This window comes from Myxocyprinus asiaticus, chromosome 17 (assembly GCF_019703515.2).
Source record: "Myxocyprinus asiaticus isolate MX2 ecotype Aquarium Trade chromosome 17, UBuf_Myxa_2, whole genome shotgun sequence".
Taxonomy (NCBI): Eukaryota; Metazoa; Chordata; class Actinopteri; order Cypriniformes; family Catostomidae; genus Myxocyprinus; species Myxocyprinus asiaticus.
Window position 1 is genome coordinate 43,106,401 of NC_059360.1, and position 26,501 is coordinate 43,132,901.

The window sequence follows — 26,501 nt, forward strand, 5'->3', positions numbered from 1 at the left end:
TGTTGTTTTTTAAAGTGTCTCAAAAAGCTATTAACACCTTATAATAATTTTGCCAGACCAAACACTACTCTACTTTCCCCTGCTACAGTAGGTGGTTGCGTGCGTGCGTGCGCGCTCGCGCATCTATGTGCGCGTGCTCACGTTATATGAGGCTGTGACCGCTGCGCGCTCACATGATTAGAGCTGAACACTCTCAAGCAAGAAGCGATAAGTCCTGAAAAACGCAAGACTTAAAAATAATGACAACATGAGATGAATTCACCCGAGTAAAGACAGAAGAACAACTTGTCGAAGAGTTACCCCCTCAGCAAGTGAAGTCACTCGACTTTTATTCATTTTTTTTTTGTTGCCCAGGTCAGTTTTTAATCTGCTATTTCCTCATGTTTGGTTTGTTACTCCTTCGTGTCAGTCATAAATATCATTTTCTGTGTCCTTTACGGCGTTTCAATGGCTGTATTTTGCATTTCAAATGGTAAAAATATATTAGTTATCCTGTGTTTTTCCTGTTGTTGTTGTTGTTGTTGTGTTTTTTTTTTTTTTTTTATATATATATGCTGTGCGGAACTAGCATTTAAACAGCCCATAAAACGGAACACAAATCTTGACAATAATCTTAAGTCTATATGACTTATTTTTAGATGATTTATTGATATACATGTGGATTTATGTCAATATAATTGCATGAACTCGTATTATTGGCTCTTATAGAAGGCAGATGTGTGTGATGGCGTTTCTGTCAGTTAGCTTCAGTGCTAATGAGGATGGACGCAGCATTGTCACATTTATTACTGGAGGTATTTTGTGTTTTCTGATAGTTTCCAAGTATATTCTTTGTATTTTGCAATGCCATCTTATTGTAAGGGTGTTAGTGAGTTGATATGACACATGTTGGACTTCTGGTCACCGATAAAGAACTTGTATCGACTCTTTCGGTGCAAGGGCTTGTTTTCAGTTTGGGTGGATGTGTGTGTGTGTGTGTGTGTTTTAAGTGCATCTTACACTGGAGAGTTTAATGCTAGTTTAGACGTACAGCGTTAAAGGGTTCTTGTTTAAAGGTGGTTTATAATTTGATGTCGGTTTAATTGAGTCGCATTTAAATAGTCGTATTGACATTTAAAGTCTTTCATATGTGTGATATAAATGGGACTTTGGTCAAGCATACTGAATTATGCAATCATAGAACCAACTTGAGGATATCTATATCCAGCTTTGTGACTGAACTTCTCTGCTGTCATAGTTATTTAACCTCAAAAGCTAAAACAATCAAGCAGACAAACATCCTGCTGTCCATTTGCATGTGTACTATACAACCTGGTAGAACATGGGATACTTGTAAAGGATTAGGTGAATTCAAAACTTTACAAGCAAAGAAAATATAAATGTTTAACTACTTGATTAGACATTTGAACTCTGCCCCTCTGTGAGGCAATGATCCAAGCACCTCAGTCTGGCCAAATGCAAAATTATATATTATAGTATGCGTGGAATATAATTTAAAGTGAAAATGCAGGTGGGTAATTCAAAAAGTAGTTTATGAAGATGTGTGTGGAACAAGTTTACTTTCTTGAAGACAAGTTTTTTGGCAGATTTTGAGCTGAAGCCTGGCTTGTATTTAACAGGTCAGTTGTTACCAACAGCGGGCTGATCCAAAGGCCTTGTTTTGCTGAAATGAGCATTGAAGCTGTGCAGTTTTGGTAATTGCAGATCAGGAGTGCAATGAGTGGCTTTTATCTTTCGCCGGTCAACTGTCTGCTGTTATGTGGCATGTCAAAACCAGGCCATACATCCCATTATAGACATGATAAACTTCCTCACAGTTAATTGTCAGATGACGCTGTGGTGGTACGGAGGTTTCTTTTGCAGTTTCAGCAATTTAGTCAGTTATTTTTTACTTTCCTTTTGTTTTCTGACTGGCCGAGTTTATTCAGATTTATTCCATTTGCAGAATCACTTTTTAAGTCGTTTTATTTTAGCTGGGGCAATGTAGAGTCTCTGTAGAGAGTTCAAAGGTGTAAAAGGAATATTCTGAGTTCAGTACAAGTTAAGCTCAATCGAAAGCATTTGTGGCATAATGTTAATAACCACAAAAATGTTGACTTGCCTTTCTTTCTCTTAAAAAAGCTAAAATTGAGGTTAGAGTGAGGCACTTACAATGGAAGTGAATGGGGCCAATTTTTTGAGTGATTTAAGGCAATAATGTGAAGCTTATAATAAGCAACTTGCATTATTTCTTCTGTAAAACATGTGTATTATTTGAGCTGTCAAGTTTTTTATCTCACTGTTTTAATGGTCATTTTAGGGTTTACTGCATTACATTGTCATAGCAACAACGTTGTAAAATTTTATTACTGCAAACAGAAAATGTTAATATGCAATTTCAACGGGGGCCTGGGTAGCTCAGCGAGTATTGACGCTGACTACCACCCCTGGAGTCACGAGTTCGAATCCAGGGCGTGCTGAGTGACTCCAGCCTGGTCTCCTAAGCAACCAAATTGGCCCGGTTGCTAGGGAGGGTAGAGTCACATGGGGTAACATCCTCGTGGTCACGATTAGGGGTTCTCGCTCTCAATGGGGCATGTGGTAAGTTGTGACTTGTCCTCCGCCACCCGGATTGAAAAGCAATTTTATCAAACAAAAATCATGTTAACACACGTATTGTTTACGTCTTGTGGCTTTACTTTTGAAACAGTTAGAATTTTAACATTTACGGATTGGCCCCATTCGCTTCCATTTCAAATGCCTCATTGTAACCCAGGTTTTTTTTTTTTTTTTCCTTTTCAAGAAAATGAGGGGTGTCCAAATAAATTTTTGTGGTAATCAACATTATGCCACAAATGCAGCCAATTGAGGTTAACTTTTATTGAAACCGGAATATTCCTTTAAATCTATTGAGATGGTTCACATATCTTTGTGAACAACCTTAGAGCGAGAGAGTTTCAGAATAAACACTTTAAAGTTGTAAAGTAAAACAAGAACCGGAACGGGTCCAACACCAACCTAACCAGTAAATGATTTTGGTGGGTACTTTGATGCAGAGGCATACCATAATTGTACAGTGATGACATGCAAATAATCTTTGAGTGTTTTGACACCAGTTATTTTAGTTTTACCACAGAATTACAAAATATACTCTTACACTCTGTCTACACTGGATGCAAGTGATGTCGCATCAACACCTTGAGACTGTGTACACTGGACGCGTCAAAGTGAACGTTCTAAACCGTTTATTTGTCTTGTTTGCAGGAGTAGTGCTAGCAAATAGGGGTATCTGTTCTTGGTCAGCGCGACGTGACAGGCGCATCCAGTGTAAACAGCATCGTTGATTAAAATGTGAGCATTCTGTTGTCACATCATGCCGCGCCGCTCATGTCTGGTGTAGATGGGGTGTGCGACCAACAAAGAGGTTTATTTATTTGGCTGGTGTTTTAAGTTTTCATGTGATAATTCACCCAAAAATTTCAGTTATGTACTCACCCTCATGTTGTTCCAACCACTTATTTCCATCTTCCGTGGATCACAAAAGAGATTTTGCAGATTTTTCACTCTGCTGTTTTCCATACAAAACAAGCATACAGTGACCCTGGGCTGTCAGGCTCCAAAAAAAAAAAAAAAAAAAAAAAAAAGCACCATAAATATACTGTAACTAAATAGTCCGTATGACTTGTGCTCTCTTCCGAGTCTTTTGAAGCCATATAATAGCTTTGTGTGCAGAACAGACCAAAAGAAGTTGTTTTTCACTGAAAATATTGACCTCTGACATTGCTGCCATCTCTCATTCACAATTCCAGAAAATCAAACTCACAGTATTGTAATACATTATGAGACATGAGAGAACCAGGTGTGATGCATCTTCACAAACATTTGAATAAACAATAGCTGGTACAAAAGGAAAGGACTTTAATATCTGTCTATTCTTCACACAGAGCTAAGGCATGGCTTCTGAAGAGTTGCAGTATAGAGCACAAATCATATGGATAACTTTTCTGGTGCATTTTTTATACGTATTTGGATGCAGGATTTACATTTTTAGGTGAACTACTTTTAAGCAAAAGCTGTCATGTTGAAACAAGCAGAATTGTGGCAACACTCCTTTGATAGTGCTGTTCTGTCAGCCTTATCTTTTGGAGTGAAAATGTTACAGAGTTTTAAGAGTTGAAATGAACTCTTCGTAAAACAGTGCAGCCAGACCACCTGCTTGAATGCAACCAGCCCCCTTGGCTCTTGCTAAGGAAGTCTGACAACTGGACTGCATGAACAGCTTAAGAAGAAAACCTGTTTGGCCACTTTGCCTTGAGTCATGTGGCAGGGCTGAAGGCACTATGCCTTACCTCAGTCTACAAACCACTGGGAGCTTTTATAAAAACTCTGGTAGGAAATAATTATTCTGCAGGTTGTGTCAAGCTTTTGTCTTGTTCATAGGCTTGTCTGCAGTATGTGGTTCTGATTGCCTCTGTCCCCATTTGGAATCTCTATATGGGTTTTATTGTGTATTATAAGATTGAAATGATTTAAAGTATATACACTATATTGCCAAAAGTATTCGCTCACCCATCCAAATAATTGAATTCAGGTGTTCCAACCACTTCCATGGCCACAGGTGTATAAAATGAAGCACCTAGGCATGCAGACTGCTTCTACAAACATTTGTGAAAGAATGGGTCGCTCTCAGGAGCTCAGCGAATTCCAGCGTGGTACTGTGATAGGATGCCACCTGTGCAACAAGTCCAGTCGTGAAATTTCCTCGCTACTAAATATTCCACAGTCAACTGTCAGTGGTATTATAAAAAAAGTGGAAGCGATTGGGAATGACAGCAACTCAGCCACGAAGTGGTAGGCCACGTAAAATGACAGAGCGGGGTCAGCGGATGAGGCGCATAGTGCACAGAGGTCACCAACTTTCTGCAGAGTCAATCGCTACAGACCTCCAAAGTTCATGTGGCCTTCAGATTAGCTCAAGAACAGTGCGTAGAGAGCTTCATGGAATGGGTTTCCATGGCCGAGTGGCCATACATCAAGTGCAATGCAAAGCGTCGGATGTAGTGGTGTAAAGCACGCCGCCACTGGACTCTAGAGCAGTGGAGACACGTTCTCTGGAGTGACGAATCACGCTTCTCCATCTGGCAATCTGATGGACGAGTCTGGGTTTGGCGGTTGCCAGGAGAACGGTACTTGTCTGACTGCATTGTGCCAACTGTGAAGTTTGGTGGAGGGGGGATTATGGTGTGGGGTTGTTTTTCAGGAGCTGGGCTTGGCCCCTTAGTTCCAGTGAAAGGAACTCTGAATGCTTCAGCATACCAAGAGATTTTGGACAATTCCATGCTCCCAACTTTGTGGGAACAGTTTGGGGATGGCCCCTTCCTGTTCCAACATGACTGCGCACCAGTGCACAAAGCAAGGTCCATAAAGACATGGATGAGCGAGTTTGGTGTGGAAGAACTTGACTGGCCTGCACAGAGTCCTGACCTCAACCCGATAGAGCACCTTTGGGATGAATTAGAGCGAAGACTGCAAGCCAGGCCTTCTCGTCCAACATCAGTGTCTTACCTCACAAATGCGCTTCTGGAAGAATGGTCAAAAATTCCCATAAACACACTCCTAAACCTTGTGGAAAGCCTTCCCAGAAGAGTTGAAGCTGTTATAGCTGCAAAAGGTGGGCCGACGTCATATTAAACCCTATGGATTAAGAATGGGATGTCACTTAAGTTCATATGCTTCTAAAGGCAGATGAGCGAATAATTTTGGCAATATAGTGTATGTGGCACGGTTTTGTAGTGTGCTTGCCAAACGTAGAGCCTTTGTTTTCCACAATTAATGCAGACTTAATACATTCAATTTTCCCATCTCCCTCTGACCAGCAAGACTTTTTGTTTGACGTAGTGTTTTTGGTGTAGTGTGTTTTCAAGCACAAATGCACAAGTTCGACATGAGTTTTGCACGTGGTGAGTTGAGTGCGGATGCCACGGTGGATGGCGTGAAGTCTCCACACGCGCTATGTCTCCGTGGCAACGTGCTCAACAAGCCACGTGATAAGATGCGTGGGTTGACGGTCTCAGACGCGGAGGCAACTGGGATTCATCCTCCGCCACCCGGATTGAGGCGAATCACTACGAGAGCACGAGGACTTAAAAGCGCACTGGGAATTGGGCATTCCAAATTGGGTGGAAAAAAAAAATAAAAATCACATGACAACAAAAGAGTCAGTGGAGAGCATGCTTGATATGAAATATGTGATGTTTGAAGAAAACAAAGAAAAATTACAGTATATTTCACTTGCGAGCAGAATGTTTTTATTGGCCGTCATTCCAATCTAATTTGGCTAATTTGCCAAATTATGCAAAAAGTTTGAAAATATTATTTAATTGTGTGTATTAAGGAAATATAAAATATTAGTTATGAAATGAGCCTTCGCAAGATTTTTAAAAAGTTTAAAAATGTAATTTTCATCACTGTCATTTCCATAAAATTCTATTAAACAATACAATGTTTAAGATGTGGTGAAACACTGTGGTGGGGAGTTTCACATAACAGCTCAGTACAGACTTTATGACACTGGGCAATTGAATGGGTGAGACGGTTAAAGACCAATATAATGGCAAAGAATTTGTCCTGGATAGCAAAACTATACAAGGTTTGTTCAAAGTGTCAAGTTTCAGCTGGGAAAGAGAGTTTAAACATGCCTGGTTGTGTTTAAGGTCATACCATGGACCATGTATATTGGGACAGTCTCTTTGTTTCTTGTCCAGGGCTCTTCAGTTGGGTGGGGGTGGGCTGTTGATATGCTTGTTGACCTGACCTAACTATTCCTAGTATGGTGTCAAAGTTGCAGCTATGTATTTGGCAACAGTGTACACAGATATGCACACACACCTCTCACGCAACAAGCAGTGGAGCAAGACGGTCCTTAAAAGTGCCTGAGAAGCAATTAAAGAGTGGGTGTGAACTTCTGTAGAGATGTGGAATTTATGCTGCGTTCCATTTGTCTCGGAAGTCGGAGCTCCGAGTTATTTTCCGAGTTCTGAGACCGGAACTGACAAATGGAACGCCCCCCGATGTCGGAAATCCTAGTCGGAAAGTCGGACGAAATCCGAGGACCCCGAGTTCAGAAAGCAAGATGGCTGCGAAGAGCATCAACTGCAGTATGCTGTGGGTTTAAAGTTTGTTTTTTTGTTTTTTAGCATTTTGTCTTTTTTTGTGTCCAATTTAGTAAGTCGTATACACAGTACTGTTTTACCGTTGCCTATAGGCATGTTGCTACTATCCTGTTATGCGTGAATTACTGTGTAATGTGTTGTTTATAAACTGGTACAGCTAAAATTGGCTAGGTCGCTGCTGCTAACAACAACAATGGTCGCTGCTGCTACAAGAACAATGGTCAATGTTGCTACAACAGCACTGCCTAACGTTACAAACCGTAAAACCGTTTACACATAACCCAGTTAGGCAAATTTATATTGCGAATATATGTTTGTACTTCCATAGGGCATTGCCCTTTGTTTACACTGCTGGTTCGATTTAAAACGTGGTTAACATGTTTTGATACAATCAAATACGCAGAAACATTAACATACCTTCTCCGCTTTGTCATCTTCCTCAAGGTCTCTTAGGTGAAGGGCATACTTATTTTGTAGCTCTCTGTACTCCAAAAGAGCTAGTGCAACAATTACTTTCCTGGAGGCGTCCATCTTTTTTTTCCGAATTGTCGTGTTGTGTGTAAAAGGAACGCATCCAGCTCGGATTTCTTTTTTTTTCTTTTTTTTTTACGGATATGACGTCGATCTGAGCTCTGACCCGGGGTTGTTGGTTAATCAGAGGCCCTCAGATTCTACTGATTTTTGAGAATAGCTCCTGGCTGTTAGTTAAAGGATACCTTAATTAGGGACTTTGAGGCAGATTGATTTGTCTGTACTGTTAGCTTATTGAACTACTGTGAAACTCTTTCAAAAGGAGTTCAGCCTGCAGAGTGGTAAACTCTGGTTGGTTCTTACGCCATAAGATAAGACCTTTGGTAATACCATATGCAAACACTGTTGTTATGATAACCTGTGCTAAAATACTGGTTAAGGGGCCGAAAGTGTTTTTGTGCTAAAAAACGGAGCGCAAATATTAGAACAGATTGCAGGTGTCTCAAGACGCATTTTTAAACATTGCCGTTCTTTTTAAACTAACACGGCATCTAAAAATCAATAAATCTGCTAGATACCACGAAACAGTTGAAGACTTCCATCTAGCGCATGTTTACATACTAGGGCTGCAACTAACGATTATTTTGATAATCGATTAATCTAACGATTATTCGGCGATTATTGCAATGATTAATCGTTAGCTCTTAACCGATTATTCAGCTTGTGCCTCGACTTAAAAGTTGTATTAAACGTGCTTACTTGCAATAAAGAGGACAAAAACATCTTTTAAATATGCCTCTAAATGACATTTACTGAATTAAAGGGAAAAATACTTTTTATGAAGTTTAATTCAGTAAAGAAAATCACTGCAAAAAATCCTATTATCATCAAGTTTTGTAGTTTGTAGTTTGTAGTTATTTACATGATCTGCTTCCATGTTATTTGAACTTTAATAAAGCTATAACGCATTAAAATATAACTGCATTTAAGATGTAACACTGGGGGGTTTCCTTTAAAGAGCTCCTGCTCCACTTATTCCACAACGAGAGTGGTTCTGTATGTACTTATTTGGTATTTATTTATAATTTCTTCACACTTTTCGATCTACATCAACTGAAGCTGTAAGGAATGTTTAGAGTGCATCTGTGAGCTGTGTTTTCTTCCTCTCCTCAGTCAGGCGCGAACTGCTGAGCTGCTCTCGCGCATCATCGTTAGAGTTTAATATGATCTCATTTTATGTTAAATGACATCAAACAACTATTCGACAATGACAATTTTTGTAGACAATTTTTTTTATTGTCGACGTTGTCGACTAATCATTTCAGCCCTATTACATACATTCACTGTGCACTTTTTATTAGGAACACCTGTACACCTACTTATTCATGCAATTATCTAATCAGCCAATAGTGTAGCAGCAGTGCAATGCATAAAATCATGCAGATACAGGTCAGGAGCTTCAGGTACTGAAGGGGGGGGGGGGGATGTGATCTCAGTGATTTCAACTGTGGCATGATTGTTGGTGACAGACGGGCTGGTTTGAGTATTTCTGTAACTGCTGATTTTCTTAAATTTTCACACACAACAGTCTCTAGAGTTTACTCAAAATGGTGCCAAAAAACATCCAGTGAGCGGCAGTTCTGCTGACGGAAACGCCTTGTTGATGAGAGGTCAACTGAGAATGGTCAGTCGAGCTGACAGAAAGGCTACGGTAACCAGTCTGTACAATTGTAGTGAGCAGAATAGCATCTCCGAATGCACAACTTGTCGAACCTTGAAGCGGATGGGCTACAACAGCAGAAGACAATGTCGGGCACATTATTAGGACCATAGTGTTCCTAATAGAGTTTTCAGTGAGTGTATAAAAACAATTGGAGAAACGGCGCAGACAGATGCAAAAACATGTTTGGTATGAATGGTCCTTTAGAGGTTCAGTATATAGTTATACCTATATATTTTGTATGTAACGTTTGTAATTAAATTGGACACAAACTGGTTTGTGTATTGACATTTAACCTAACAGTTTATTAAATATTAAACATTAGCATTTATCACCTATTTCAGTTATGTCTGGACCAGCAATAAAAACAACAGTGTAGAGAAAAGGCAAAGATAATCACAAGATTGCTTGTGACCCAGGAAGGTGCAGAAAGGCAACTTAAGAGGGCAAATTATTGCACAATAGCAGCACAACCCAACTACAGCTCACTTATGGGGGGAACTCCCAAGTCCTTTGATTTGAAAGAGACCCAAATCAAATATGAGCATATTCTGTTCATATGCCAAGTGCATTGAAAAATGCATTGACTCCCTTTGGTGGATTTGAAATAGAAAACCATGGAGTTGCTTAAATGTTTCTAAAGAAGGGAAGTTGTTCTGAAAAACATGGGGGATGTGAACTTCTATAGTGTGCTGCAATGTTCTTGTGAGGGCTAGAATTTAGACCAACATAACACCAGTTTTTTTTCTAGTTTAAGTCTTTGGACTTTATTTTGTTCATCAGTCATTTTTTATACAGCTTTGACATCTTTTTGTAATTTTCAAGACATTTGCTATGCTCAGAATAGCGTACTACCATACTGCTCTTACCATTTCTGCATTATATAGAATAATGAGCTTAGTATGGGAATTTTCTTGAATGCCCGGATTGTAACTTTTACCAAAATGTGCACAACGGGCTATACTGTGTGGAAAACTGTGTCCCACAGTGAAAGTTCTCAGATTTCTGGTGTGATGAACAGGAACTAGCCTAATAAATCCACTGTGTATTTTAATCTCTTCCTTGACTCATTGATTGGCCAGCCAAATGTACTTTGTAAAATTGAAATAAACATGCAAAGATAAGTTTTCTGACCAGATACAACTCGCTGGATTAAACATGCACTTTAATGAAGTTGAAACAACAATGTATACGACTGTTGGAAATGTGTCCCTTAATGCCTATTATTTCATTATTGGGCCTCATTCTTGAAACTTTCGTAAATATAAGAGTAAATTCGGAGTAATTTGCTCATAAAATGGACCTTCCTGAAATCTTTCCTCCGGATTCACAAACGCTTTAACCCCCAGATTTGTTAGTAAAACGTGTGTATGTTAGTGAATTCCAAACATTCGTTCATTCTAGGGCTGCAACTAACGATTATTTTGCTAATCGATTAATCTTCAATTATTTCTTCGATTAATCGGATAAAATACATTTTATTTCCTGTATTTTATAAAAATACGATTAAAAAGAAACTACAGAAATGATAAAAGACGTAAGTATTTGGTTTGATTTACATTACTGAATTCATGATTCTGTACTCACAAAACTTTGAACAAAGCCTGAATCATGAAAAGTCAAGTTTGAATTTATTATTATTACTTTCAGTACTTATGCAAAACGGTTCCTTTCATTACTTGTAAAACTTTGTAGAACAAAAAAGTACTGTTCATTAAAGAGTAAAATGATCTATAAGTAATGGAGTGGGACAAAAAATCAGCCCAGCAGAGGGCAATGTTGACACCAAAATAGAAATATTAATAATTCTGCCCAGCTGAAAAATACATTATCATGTTCGATACATATGCTTGCACACTGTCACTGATTACATACATTTTAAAATGTTATTGTCGCTGATTACATTTTTCTAAACTATTTTCAAAAATATGTGTATGTTTATCCAGTAAAATAATGTTTGCCATGGGATAAATTTACTGGTGGAATCAGACATTACATTTGGCATTATCAGGATGATCAAATATCAGGACCCTCAGCATTATTATACATTATATTCAGCATTATATGCAGTTTAATATAGTACAATCATCTGTGAACGCAGTGCAGATTCAGTCTCGCGCAGAACAGTCTCATCCCAGTGCTCACTGAATTACATTTGCTCACATGATGAGAAACGATCTAAAACACTTTGACCTCTGAGACATCAGCATGACATCCATGAAAGCTGCACAATTGATTACATTGAAACTGAAAGCGTGGTATGATGTTGCGTGAGGTTAATCAAAATGATGGCGCTCTCTTTCTCCATTGCGATCGGTTTGATTGACACGCATGCGGGCGTGCGCGCTTGCTTAGTGAAGTTTAACGGAGAATCACATGTGGTAAAAACAAACAGTTTTGCGGAAATACGCAACTAATTTTGAATTCATAACATGTATACATTATAAAACAGAAAATAGCAGTAAAATGTAAGTGCTGGAGTGAAACAACTCTTAAGCGCATTAAATGGCACAATCACTCTTTCAGCGCACCTGATGTAGGGCTGCTCGATTATGTCAAAAATCATAATCACGATTATTTTGGTCAGTACTGAGATTACGATTATTTAACACGATTACACATTGACTTTTGGAAACATCATGCATTTAAAAACAAAAACGTATCTTTTTAACAGTAGGTTACCTTGGACTTGAAATGTTAACTGCACTGGTTAGGGGAGGAGGCTATTGTCATATGATAATTATTTTATGTTACCTATGGTAGTCAAATAAAGAAAAGCCTCCATCGCCATCATTTACAGCACGGATGCTCGCACTTCTATGGAATGAGATCTACTTTTTCATCATGTTATTGCATGTTATTCTGCACACACACACACACATACGCCGCCTGTCAATCAAACAGGGTGCAGCTTTTACTAGATCACTAGCGAATTATAAAATTACGTGCTCTGGATTACTTTCATCAGCACAATAAGAATATAAACTTTCTAATAAGTGACACAGGCCTAGGCTATCACAAATATAGCTGGTCATTTTTTCCCGTTTATTGACATTTTATTCAGTCTGCTTGTCCGGTCGGGCAAGTAAAATTCTCTTTCACTTTCCCCTTCAAAAATCCACTTGGGATTAATGTCGAGCCACGATTAAATATTGTATTCAAAATTCTCCCAAAGTAAATATACGATGTTTTAAAGGAGTTTTAGATATTATTTGGGAAAACAAGCCAAAAAAGACTTATCAAAAATGTATTTTGTTGCAGTGTATAATGGGCTAAGACTACACTCTCACACCTTTATGTTCACTTCGATCAATCTTTAACTCGCAAAAAACAAACTTTCTCTTCTTAATAGAGCTGTGTATTGCCGATTTTCTTCATGATCAGATATACACAGTGAACGTGACGCATATTATGATTCACTACGTCACGAGCCATCACGTTATAATCTAGCTGCAGCAAGCGTGCACGCGTGACAAGCGTCCCCGCACCAGAATGTGCATCAGCTGGGAGAAGATTCAGTCACTTCACGCAACTCATAGACGTGACACTGTCCGCACAGAGAAATGCCAATTTCTGAGTTTATTTTCATAACCCACTTCCTTATTATTTTTTAACTTTAATAAAGTATGCTTTAAAGATATAACGCTGGGGCGTTTCATTTCGAAACGGAATGCGGCACAATAATTGTTTTATCTCGATTATCTTGTTTTCATAATCGTTGGAAGCCAAAATCGTAATTGAAAATACAATTTGATTAATCGCCCAGCCCTAACCTGATGCAGCAACCGCTCCACATGAAACTGTAGGCTTATTACGATCTTCTTTGAAGTGTTTATAAAGTGCTCTCTTGTGCTGGACAACTTGGGTCGTGTTTTTCCCACTTCAGCTTGTCTCTGTTGTTTTTCAAATGAGTTTCATCAGGCAACACATTTTCCACCAGGCTGTAAAGTGACATCACTGACGGAGCTTCTCCGTGCTCATGGCATATATCCAACTAATCGATCATGAAATAAGTTTTCGGTGATTTCCATTATCAATAATGTGATCTTGTGTTTTATACAGGTTCTGAGATCTGGAAAGTTCTATGAAAGCTATTGTAGCAGCTGGTCTGTTTTAGATTGTCTGGAAACGGCATTGTGTAAGCTTAGCTGCTGCCCCACCTCTTTTTTTGAATGAGTGCCATTGTTTTTGGAATAGCTTGAGCAAGTTCAGGGAAAGGAAGTGTGATATGAAAAGTTTTCAGACTTTTAAAGCTGATGTGTGTGTTCTTTCTCCTATCCCAGCTTAACATCCATAATTAACTATTTAGTGAACCATTTGTAGATTGATTTAGCCTAAAAGTGTAACACTGTGACTGTGGTGCTGTCAAAACATTCAACCAGTAGTGTGAGTATGGGGCAGGACTTTGTTTGTGCAACTAATGGGGGGGTGTTCTGGAAGGTGTTTGAAAACCTGATTATTTTTACAATTCCGTTTGATGTTAGTGACTTTATTGTATATGTGGATGTTTATGTGGAGTTTTGTTGCGACTCCATTCATCTTAAATCTGTTCGTCTTTTCTCTTGCATCGTGTGATGTAAAGTTTTTGCTTTGTGTGTACAAAAACGTGCTGGTGATTGGTGAATACGGAGGCGTCAACTCCTGTGCAAATTCTGGGCTCCTTCCCCTTTCTTCAGTGGTGGGCCAAAAGTATTGATTATTTTTGCCATTTATAGGCATGCAGGGATCATGAATAGCCCATTGGCTCCTTATCAGACCTGCATTTATTTGCTCCGGCAGGCACACACGTGCTTGTAAGCAGAGCCCCTCCGGTCTTGGCCAATCACAGCTGCTTAGGTGAAATTCTGGAGGGTGTCAGTGCGACCAATAAACCCCATGTGCTGTACTAGGATGAGGACTATGTACACACTAGCTTCTGTAATGGAACCCTGCGCAAATGTCAACTCAAATGAATTCTCAATGGAATGACTTGTTGTGCAGTATAGGTTGGATACATGTGAGTAAATCTAAGTCACGGTCACATGACACTTATTTGAAAGGGAGTGAAAACAGAGACCTTGTCTGAAGTAACAACAAAAATTGTGGATTCTTGGGTAATTCTTGCCTCTCCGCAGATTTCTAGCTTTGTTTTTGGAGGTTTCTTGATTGTGGATCTGCCTCGAGAGCTGCATGAACATGCCAGAACTTGGATTGCATGGATAGAATGAGTCTGGATGGGCAGTGCAAAGAGGAAATTAATTTATCTCTACTTTGTTTTGGTCCCTCCATTCAGACTACATAATCTTGTCCGTACTGGTGAGCTCAGCCAGTGTCTGTTTATTAATCAATGTTTCGGTGAGGGCTCATGGATGGGACATGCGAATACTGTTCCAAAACATATCTTTTTAGGCTTATGGTCTTCATGGGTGATGTGTCTCTGTAAAAACATACCACTTGGCTGCTTTTCTAGCCCCTGGAGAGAGAATGGGCATTAGAGATTCAGGACCATATGTTCTGTTCAGCTTTATTCCAGTTCTGTACTTAAACTGTATGTGCTATTTTGTGTTTTCATATAATAATTGGAGCTGTAGTATGGAATTAAGAATTAATGGGAATATTCCTGGTTCAATACAAGTTAAGCTCAATCGAAAGCATTTGAGTCATAATGTTGACTCCTCACTCCTTTTAAAAGAAATAAAATTAAAAAATAGAGGTTGCAGTGAGGCATTTACAATGTAAGTTAATTGGGTCAATTTTTGGAGGGTTTAAAGGCAGAAATATGAATCTTATCATTTAATAGCACTTGCGTTAGGGTAATTGTTGTTAGAACTTTGTATTATTTGAGCTGTAAAGTTGTTAAAATTGTAATTTTTACGGACATTATAGGGTTAGTATGTTTTTATAAGTTGTAAAATTGGATACACTTTACACAAAAAAAGTTAGCAAGGGATTTTGAATACTTCTGAAACAGTGAGATTTACAGATTCGTTTACAGATTGGCACCATTTACTTCCATTTTACTTCACTGTAACTTAATTAACTGAAAAGGAAGGACAAGTTGCAGTTCATTTTTTTATTCTCTTCTCGTCTTTTCCATCACTCGAGTGTGGTGTTCACCTCATTAAAGCTCCAGCAAGTGAGAGGAACTAATATTACAAACATCCAGTACAAAATAGGTAGGAATGTAGTTAGAAAAAAATAATTAGATGTAAAATATTTATATACTATAATATGATGCAATAAATGCTATTTTATGCACACACACAAAAAAAAAAAAAATTAAAAAATAAGAAGAATAAAAAGTAAATAAAATGGTGACAAAATAATAACCATATTAACTTGAATCATACCTATTGGTTATCAGTTCAACTTCAGTTTAACACTGTCCTATTATAGAGAATATTTTTGTGTAAGCCTACTTGTTTTTAAGGCCTAGGGCTGTCACGATTATGAAATGTGGCTGACGATTGTCAAACAAATAATTGCAATCATGACGATTAATTGTATGTTTTAGGGCTTGACAGTGAATTATACAAATTGTCGTACTTTTGTCTTAAGTGTATGTTTGCTTCATAAACCTCAAGAAGTCATTTATTCATATTTAACTTTTACATGATTTCCTTTAATGCTTTAAAAATGTATGAATGATATTGTAAAGGAGGTTCAGTGGAAAGGAGGAGGCGAGAACCGGCTTGACAACTTAAATAATAATTTAATAAACAACTTAAACAAACACACAACCAAAAACCACACAGTACAGCTGCCTGCAATTCTCTCTCTCTCGAACTGTCGTCCCCAGCCGCCTTTATCCCTCGTGCGCCCCATCAGGCTGATTGGGGACCGGGTGTCTCTCATTCCAGCCCGGCCCCGCCCTCCTCGGCTCTACACTCCTCCCGGCGTTGCCTCAGGCCGGGGAGCCCCCGGCATGTCGTACATCCCCCACCCTTCCTCTCCGGGGGGGGCGTGCCTTACGCCCCGACTGCCGGCGGGTCATCCCCGCCTTCCTCGACCTGGGAGGAGACAGGAGGACAAAAACAACAAAACAAAATGGCGGGGGAAAGGCCAACACGGAGCGACAGAGAGAGAGAGGAGAGAGAGAAAAAGAAACTCACCTGTTCTCTGATGCGCCGTCGCGTTGTCCTCGATCACTACTCCACCCTCTCAGGCGGACTGCAGCCGCTCCTCCCCAGGCTGACCGGAGTCAGACCTCCGACCCCCAGTGGACAGAACGCCCCTCCGCGTTCCCGGCGTCCCGTGGGGACACTCCTCCGCCCCTGGCAGCGGCCCTACCACTCCAGGCGGTCGGGGAGTCCTGTCCCCACTCGCCTCATGGACGGCGGCCGTTCCCCACGTCCGGGTGGTCGGGCTACTCCGTCCCCCGTCGGACGGCAGCGGTGCTCCCCTGGGTGGACGGCAGTGTCGAGGACCCTGCGACTGGAATCCCTCCTCCTTCCCGGGTTTTGGCACCAGTGTAAAGGAGGTTCAGTGGAAAGGAGGAGGCGAGAACCGGCTTGACAACTTAAAAAAATAATTTAATAAACAACTTAAACAAACACACAACCAAAAACCACACAGTACAGCTGCCTGCAATTCTCTCTCTCTCGAACTGTCGTCCCCGGCCGCCTTTATCCCTCGTGCGCCCCGTCAGGCTGATTGGGGACCGGGTGTGTCTCATTCCAGCCCGGCCCCGCCCTCCTCGGCTCTACAGACATTAAAAATATTATTTTAAATATCTATATATTTCAAAATACTTAAAATATCTGTCTCACTTTTTGGTCAACTTTAGTCTTGGTCCATTTTGCATTTACACAGTTGTTGTTGGAACCCCAGGAAACCTGAATAGCTGTTACGTTACGTTACGTTACGTACAACAGTTAGTTCCAGTTTTCAAATCTGATTGGACAAGGGACGTTCCAAGAGTGCTGATGTCTCAGAAAAGCAGTACTCGGACGCTTTACTGTTTGTATCACTCCGCTTGTGTTTGTGGTGTTCTAAACTAAAGTGTAAGAGCAGTGCAGATGTGTAAAAAGAGTTAAATGTGTCTGTTCATTTATCACTGTGACATTAAAGATTTTACCCAGCAGGTTGTGACAAAAAAACATTTTTGTGTGTTATGAGCAAGTTGAACTGACGTTCATTTGAGACAGCACTGTCAGTCAGCAAGCGGTTTCTTTGAAGTCATCGCATTTACCTCTCAGTCTATGATCGCTCAAATTACTACTACACTACAGCTGGGAAATACAGTTAAACTAACAGCTTCAGCATTAAGACTTATCACAGCAGAGAGATACAACGTGGTGGTTTTTTTTGTAACAGTCCTTTAGTTTTTCCTAATTTTTCATTTATTTGTTCGTTGAACTGTTGTATAAAAGCAATATCACAATCACAATTTTGCTGTGTGGCCCTAAATCAGCATGGCTGTGATTGCCAACAGCACTCTATTCGCAATTAATATTATATTATATTATATTATAAAGTATGCAATAGTAAAATATCTCTATCTACAATTCTTCACTTTCACACGTTATTTTCATTAAATTAAAATGATACCGGAGCGTTTTGCATTCACTAAAATCCTTGTTTATATTTTCGTGGGAGTTAACAGTGACAGTGAGCAGAAAGCTTTTTTTTGACAGAGCTTCTGATAAAAGCTTTAATAATCGGTATCAGGATTGTTATCGGCTGATCAGATGACAAGAAAATCGGTAATCGGTAATGGCTGTAAAAATCCTGATCAGAGCATCCCAAGTGGTAATCAGCATTATGCCACACATACTGTTAATTGAGTTTTACTTGTATCTAGGGCTGGGCAATATGTAAAAAATATTTTATCGATAATCGCCTTAAATATCGAGATATCTGTATATGTTATCAACCCCCCTGCCAAGGGTCGACGAATTTGATTATAAAATCAATAATATTTATTGATTCTGTTTTAAAAATTAATCTATTGAAACACAAAAAAAAACTAAAGATATTTCTAAATTCAAATTGCTCTTTAAACTAAATGAAAAAGCAATTAAAACAACGAAGTGATCAAAAAATCTTATATAATTAATTTCACAAATCCAAACATTTACCATCTCCAACGACCTCATTTGCCACTCACTCACAACTGGTGGGGAATTACTAATAGCCTAAAAATTAAGAACTAAAGACAATTATACATGTTAAGTTAATAATAATAATAATAATAATAATAATTATTATTATTTATATTTATATATAAATATATATATTTTTATATAAATATATATAGCATGCCTGCCTTCTTTGCTGGAGACTCTGGTTCAAATCCCGCTCTGAGCAGGTTGAGCAGGTCCGGTTACACTTAAACGAATAGAAAACAGCAGTTTTTATATTAGCTGAAAGCCTAATAAAATTCCTTGTGTTCCCAAAATAATGCTGATAAATGTGTGTTCATATCGAATTTGTTTGTATTATGTTTCGTCAATACAGTTAATGTTGCCTAAAGAAAAGAAAATAGAACTAATTTTTAGGTTCAAGGTAAATGTGGTCTTGTGTATTATTTTATGATTTAATCACTTTCGTCTTTGTTTCTTTAATACAAAGATATATTTGAGCGAACCTGCAGAGTTGTGTTCACAATGTGTGTTGCAAGGCATGAACTGCTCCGTGTAAAATAAAGCAAACTAAATTTCCAGCACCTCCTAAGATGGTCTTAGGTCATTTGCAGCCTTCTCAAACACAACACTATTCTTGCAAACTGTTTTCAGATGACTGAAACGGAGAAGAAAGAGTGATAACTCTTTACATGCATCTGTTCCACGAGATGCTTCCACTGCATGCCTCTGAACAAACTGCGCATCAGACATGGGAATTGACGGCTTTTCTTTTGTCCTGTTCTTAAAAATATAATAAAGTATGTTTCTTCAAGCGTGTCTTTTGTGTTTAACAGCATTTCTTGACATGTGTTACTCAGAGACGACTTACACGTCACTCACCACTGTTGCGGGCAGATGAGCAAACTTACCCACTCATGAAATACCTGCAGTTGAGCTTGCGAGGATCTCGGTGAATAAGGAGCTGGATTCAGCCTCATCGCATTTGGCGGATGGCGGGTGCAAATTTCACACCCTGGGCTACTGTTTAATATATCTGGTGACTTCCCAGATCCATGGTTTTGCCATTTACCAATATTGTCGATCATCGTCTGTCAATGAGTGTCGAATTCGACATCGGGAGATTTGTAAGACATCTTCGATATCCGATAACATTGTTCTGTCGCCCAAACCTATATTGAACCCGGAATATTCCTTCATATTTTAATACAAACTATTACAGGATTTATTGACACCAGTGCATAGCTGCATATGAATGGGCTTTTTAATGATAGAGTTTATAAGCCAAGTATTTCATGAGTACATACAGTGTAAAATTAAATCTGATCAAAATGTGCTCTGACCCAGTTTAAGATTATGGTTGTTAAGACCTCTCCTTGTCAGTGTTCCCCAGTCTCTTATCTAGGTTTCTGTGTCTCATTTTATGATACAGCCTAGTTATTTTATAATTACACCGTGCATACTGCATATTTTCAAGTTACAATACAGCAAAGCCCAAACTAGTGCATCTCTTTAAGACATCTAGCTTAAATGTACAATTCCAGTGAATATGGAGGCATAGAGAATTTGATGCGGTTGCACTAAGTGGTTAAAATTATCACTTGAAAATGTTATTATAACCATAATACTAGTGGTGGAAAGAGAATATACTCTTAGAGAATATCACACTGTCAAGTCTTAAATGGTGTCTTTTACTACTAGTAGAACACCCAAACTGTAGAACAATAAATTATTTGCAGTAAATCTTAACTATGCTATAAAGAAGAATTAGTAACATTAGAGTATATACTATGCTCCAATGTTTCAAAACAGGTTGAATTGGTTGGAAAGGTAAACTGTTCTTACATTTTTTTTCCATCAATGTTTTTGTTTTGCAGTGACGCTGCAGTCCTGAGCCCTTCTGTTGGGAGGCATCGCTCGGACTGGTGGGAGGAGCCTAATGCCTCAGAAATGTGAAACTATTAGTTACTGCAACCCCACCCCTTACAGGGATCCACGGTTACGAGCCTCCAATCCGCCATCAGTCTGGAGGTACTTTCTTTGCTCAAGTCTATACATGACATTGCACAATTTGAGGATAATTTGCCCATGGTAATTCACTCAATTAAGTTTTAGTTAGATTGAATACAGATTTTACACTCTGAAAAAAACAACATGGGCTCTCTTTCATGTGTTCATTATCATCACTGATGTGTCCATACCTCAATATTTACACAGAAAATGTACTTCCATTACGGATTGTTTCTCACCAAAATCCCTGTATCGTTTTATCAGGTCTGTATATGCAGTGAATCGTGTGCCTTGGAATACAACATGAGATGCATGGACTACTTTTATTAGAATGTTTGGGTCCTTTTTTTTAAGCTTTAAAGCAAGGTGCTATCCACTGTCAGTAAGCTCTATGTATACTGCTCATTTCGGCAAATGTAGTTGGTCATCCGGGTATTCTATGCATACAGAAAATTACATACTTGGTAATATGGTATTCCGGACATAGTCAAGTTGTTCTGTATGCATTTAGCGTCACAAAAACTGCCTATAATTACCCCTCCTTTTTCTTGTCTGTTTCTAAGCTATGACTACATGACTTGAGCTATAGGCAGCGGCAACACATGTGGAGACGTGTGCAGACCTAGATGCTCAGCATTTGCTTCAGGAAGAATACAGTGTTACAACATAATTGGAGCAAAGTACACTTCATAATTGTGACCTCATCCTTGATGGGGTTTTTTTTTCCCCCATGAGTTGGACAGGTTCTCTGGCAAGCCCCTTATGTAGGAAGTCATGAGCGTTTACAAGAAGGGGGAGCAAACAAATCTCCTGTTAACTGATGCAGTGTGCTGATTTCAGTATGAGCTCACCTCATCCTTTGACATTACTTATTTGCCATGTTTTGCTTTTTGCTTCTGGGTATTTGTTTTCTTTTTACATAATGCTGTTGTGCTTTTTCGACCTCAAATTACCATTGGCTCATGCATGTGTTTTGTCACACAGTCTTAAGGAAATTTTGAGTTGTTTGGGTGCATTGAGGGCGAGGGCTGGGAGGGGGCTGTTTCTTTGCCAGGTTGTGTAATGGGTAAAAATCTGTATTTGAGCGCCAGATAGGAGCTGGCTTGCCTCCAGGGTAATCTTATTCCTGTCCAGCAATGTGTTCCTCAGCAAACTGTGAGGTTCCAGTGACATTATGTTGTAATCAGTACATTGTAATCAGTACATTGCTACGGTCTCCTTTATGTGGTGTTTTCTGTCATGAGTCAATAATTGGCTTATTGGGCAAATTGGATGTGTAACCTTTATTGTTTATCTTTTCAATAATAAAAGAGAACAAGAAAGCAATGCAGCAACTAGCAACTAAATCAACTGCTTTATTTCAATGCTGACATTTTCAATCAGAATAATCTGTATTTGTATCTTTTCAAATGGATGACCAACAGGAAGAGTTTGAGCTTTGCTAACACACAAGTTTGGCAAGAAAAGGAAGTCCAAGGTAGGGTTGTTCCAGGAAGTGTGTGTGTGTGCGCCCATATCCATGGACAATCAAAGCCACTGTTGACATGCCTTTTATGTTGTCCCACTTTTTGTCCAAGACACCAGCTCAACAAAACATTTCTGACCTTACCGATTGGCCTCTCCTGTTTTTGCCTCTAAAGAATGTTGGCCCAGAATGAGAGGTCCAGGGCTATGCAAGCTTTCCAAGGATACACCAAATGGTATTCACACTTGTCAATGGACATGCCACTTTCCATGTTTGCCATCCACTGAATGGCTGCAGCATACCTACCCCATTTTTGTGCAAGCCGGTCACCTCCCACTCACAGCTCCACTCTGAAATATCTGCCATCCCAAGTTTAGTCACATGAGAACCCCCTGTACCACTTTATCAGGTCTGTATCTGCAGTGGAAGAATCCCTTATATGCACTTTTGTCTGTTAGGGTTTAGGCCACCAACACATAAATACTGCTGTTTGTGGTGCTGCAGTCTTGTTTGTAGGGCGGATGGGTCCCTGTCATATGAGTGCTTGAGTAAGAGCCCAGCTGTGTCTGGACCAGGGTGGCTCTGCTCCCATTATGTCAGCCTAAAGGCCAGAGAGAACTGCTATAGCCATTGTGTTCACTGTGAAACAACTACTGCCTGAAGAGTTCTTTGCAATTCTGCACACTATGTCCAACAAACACTCACCTGACCCAAACATATTCCTAAGAAACTGCACTGACAGCTGTCATCAGCAGATTTTATTAACCATTTCCATCTCTTGACTATTTGTAGATTGTGTCATAATTCTGGCAGCTAACATGCTCCTGAATGAAAAGTATTTGTTGCAATACTTGTGCTGCCACTTTATAATACAAAGAACTGTTAGCTTCCTCCTCTTCTGGAACTCAAAAGAGATATTTAGCAAAATGTTGCAGGGGCTCTTTTCCAAACAAGGAAAATGAATGGGGATTGATGCTGTTGAGATCTAAAAATGACAAGATAAAAAAAACAACACCATAAAATCAGTGGAAAGGTAGTCCATACAACTCCTGTACTATATTCCAAGTCTTTGAACGCATACCATATCTTTGTGTGGGAAACGGACTGGAATTTAAGTTGTTCTTTACTGATAAGCATTCCTCCTGTAGCTGTTTCACTCATCTAATTTGTGCATGTGCATATTCAAACTTAGGTTGGAGTTTTTTTTTTTTTTTTTTTTTTTTTATAAAGAATTTGCCTAGGCATTCTGCTTATGCTACCTTAGATAATTGGTGTAATTCAAGATATTATATTAATGTGACAAATCCATTTTAGTTCAGTGACACTTTGGAGTTATTTTTTACTATTTTTTTCTTTTTACTCAGGTTTACCACCATGCACCTCAAACCATACCCCAAACCACAAGATAAAGAAATACATCTGGAGTCTGTCCATGATGGAACACGAGGCCTCCGTGCCAACCAGCAGGGAGTGCTCAGGACAGAGTGGGGCATTCGCCAGGCGTGTGGCCTCATGGGCTCACCTGGCAACGGCACAACCAACCGGTGCCCCCTCAGTGTCATCTCCACCAATACCCTCCAGTGTAGCAACAATAAAAATGCCAACCGTGGGAGCAATGCACCGATTAGAGTATGTGGGGCCCGCAAGAGCAAAGCACCCTCTGTCACAACAGTTACTAGTTCTTTAGTTCTGCTCTCATCTTCAGCTGGTTTGGAGAATGAAGGCTCTCTAAGGATCTACCAAGAAGAGGATGGAGAAGGATCTTTGGACATATGGGCTGTCATTAAACCTGGGAACACAAAAGAGAAAATTGCCATTTTTGCAGCTCAGAAGTGTGGCAATGCTTGCGACAGTGAAATTGACAACAGTCCTGAAAAAGAACACATTGCCCCAGAGTTGCGGACTGTCTCAGTGAAAAACAAAGGCTGCTGGGACAGTGACTGGTCTGTGGCCAAGCGCAGGAGAAGATCTGGTACCCCAGACATGCCGAGAAGTATGGAATCTCCACCCCCAAAACCTGATATACATAAAGTATCCATGGCCCTCAATGAGAACATCAACCCTTGTCAAGGAATGGCAGAGGACACAGTCAGGACAGAGGGAGAGGAGGATGGAAAGTTGCTCTCGGTTGTCGAGATGGTGGCATACTTGGAGCAAAGAGCAAGTGATCAGCAGATGAGCTCCAAACCCCCATCCTTGCGTAGTACCAGCACCATTACTCTGTCAAAAGTTGTATACATCCCCCAGCCTGAAGAACAGCAGTCCAAAGGCTCAGAACTACAAGAGGTCCAAGAGAAAGAGGGGGAATCTGTGCGGGTTCTGGAGATGGTGGCCAAGTTGGAGTCACAGTGCCTGAGCAGACAGGGCCTTCGGGAAGGTGGAGACCTTTCTCGAAACAACAGCTTGAGGAGGAAGGTGGGACGAGTGCTTCTGGTAGGGTCAGAACCTTATTCGCTGCCCTTAAAGCCACAGGACAGTAGAGTCGAGAGTGTCCCACAGGAACTGGGTAGTGATTTGGACAAATTGAGTTGCACATTCAAGACCCCTGAATTGGCAAATACAGAGACCTCACAGTGTGGTCTTGTCTGCTGCACCATCAAGCAGGATGAAGGTTCTTATATGGCAGAACAGGAAACTTGCACAGCTGTTGATATGGAAAAATACGTGCAATCCTTGCCAAAGCATGCCAGCTCTGAGGCTAGTGAAGGCAACGAGGAACCACAACCAGGCATGTTGTTCTTTGCCCATTCTCCTAATCAGACTCTTAAGGAGCAGCACCAGCCCCCCTCAGAGAGCAGACTTCTGAACAAAGAGCCTTCTCCACTTGTCCAGGACAGTGTCCCTTCTGTGGACACTTCAGTGGCAGTCAGAGAGGACAGCAGGGTTGGACTTGGGGGTTACCAAAATCATCCAAACATTGAGGAGACAGAGGGAGAGACTAGCGTGGTTGGTCGAGAGTGTGTGCCTTTTCCTTTACGCCGCCTTGTGTCTCATGAATTTCTTGAAACTCGCTTCAAGATCCAGCTGCTTCTGGAGCCTCAGCAGTACATGGCTTTCCTGCCCCACCACATCATCGTAAAGATCTTCTGCTTGCTGCCTACCGAAAGCCTGGCTGCCCTTAAGTGCACCTGCCATTACTTTAAGTTTATTATCGAGACTTACGGCGTGCGGCCGGCCGATTCTCGTTGGGTAAGTGATCCACGCTACAAAGATGACCCTTGTAAGCAGTGCAAGAAGCGCTATGACCGTGGCGATGTTTCGCTCTGCCGTTGGCATCATAAGCCCTACTGCCAGGCATTGCCTTATGGCCCGGGCTATTGGATGTGTTGCCGGGGGGCCCATAAAGACACACCTGGCTGTAACGTGGGACTCCACGATAACCACTGGGTCCCTGCCTATTATAGCATCAATATGTCAGTTCACAAGAAAAGCAGGGACAATGAGGGCTCGTAGTGTGCCAGAATGGACAGATGCAGTGTGCGTTTTATTTTCTGATGAGAGTAACTTGTGTGAATGAGCTGTTTTTCCTGTGCGTTGCCAAAGAGCAGGTGTGCTTTTTTTGATGTATAGTGCTTAAAACCAGGTTGCTGAAACTAATTTGAAATTGCTGGATTTCTGCACTTATATTCTGCCAACCAGTCACAAACTCCCTATTGGATACCCTCCTCAGGTCCTCAATGTTGGTCTGCACTTTAACCTTTAAAGATTGAATGGTTCTATCTGGGTACTGCTTGACTATTTTACTTTGAATAAGCATTAATCTTCTTACAACTAACTTATTTTCTCAACACCTCTGCAAATGTCTAAATTTTTTTATAACACACCCCAGGCTGATCTTCCTGCACTGATGTTGACTTTGGGTGCAATATTAAATGTTGACAAGCATTACAGTTATATTATCTCCCAGCACACTCATTGTCGATGGGAAAACTTGTAAAGAGGGCCATGAGTTGTTGAAATCCTTTTACCGTTTCTTTTACCGCTAACAATTCCTGGGATGTTATGGGGCGCAATGGCTTTGTGACATATTTGTTTTGAGATTGTTCTGAGCCCAGATGTTTACATTGTACATAGCACAGAATCAAATATATCATAACAGGGTGATGAATGATGGCATGAGTGTGACATGAAATGCATTTAATCTTAATATGGGGAAAAACGCCTATTCTTTTTATGCTAACTTTTGTATATAGATATCTATGTGAAATGGTTGCTCCTGTTCTACAATGGGACTCCATGCTAAACCCTTGTAAATAGATATTCTCAAATTTTTAAGTGTTTATCTCCCATTTGTGATGTATTGTCTATGGGAAACATTTGAATGTGGGAAGAGAATTTCTCCAGCTTGACTAACTGAATACCATCTGAAAAAAAAGATAAATTTCATTGCAACAGAAAGACTGTTTTCCAAAGTGTGTTTCAGATTTTTCAAAATTATTGTTAATGACATTTGTGTTCTGCCTGTTAAGGCATTTTACTTAAATAAAGTATATCTTGGAGGATTTGTAAAATGCTGTTTTGTGCTCTTTATTTGTTTGTTTTTTTTTATCCGTGTTTGCATCCACAAAAAACCTTGTATGGTGTTCTTGGATTAGCCATTTAATTTTTATTTATTTTAAGTG

General features: G+C 39.9%; 1 protein-coding gene across 2 annotated transcripts; it reads left to right on the top strand.

The window, feature by feature from the left end:
* The first annotated feature begins 162 nt into the window (after nucleotides 1–162).
* LOC127454891 (F-box only protein 34-like) lies at nucleotides 163–26,390 on the top strand. 2 transcript variants are annotated; one of them, XM_051722393.1, is made up of 3 exons: nucleotides 163–354; nucleotides 20,282–20,435; nucleotides 23,244–26,390. In XM_051722393.1, the coding sequence occupies exons 2-3, from the start codon at nucleotides 20,344–20,346 to the stop codon at nucleotides 25,330–25,332; spliced, it is 2,181 nt and encodes a 726-aa protein (XP_051578353.1). In that variant the 5' UTR covers nucleotides 163–354; nucleotides 20,282–20,343; the 3' UTR covers nucleotides 25,333–26,390. The 2 variants fall into 2 exon arrangements, with proteins under 2 accessions (XP_051578353.1, XP_051578354.1); XM_051722394.1 differs by lacking the exon at nucleotides 163–354 and adding an exon at nucleotides 14,197–14,338.
* Nucleotides 26,391–26,501: the final 111 nt, after the last annotated feature.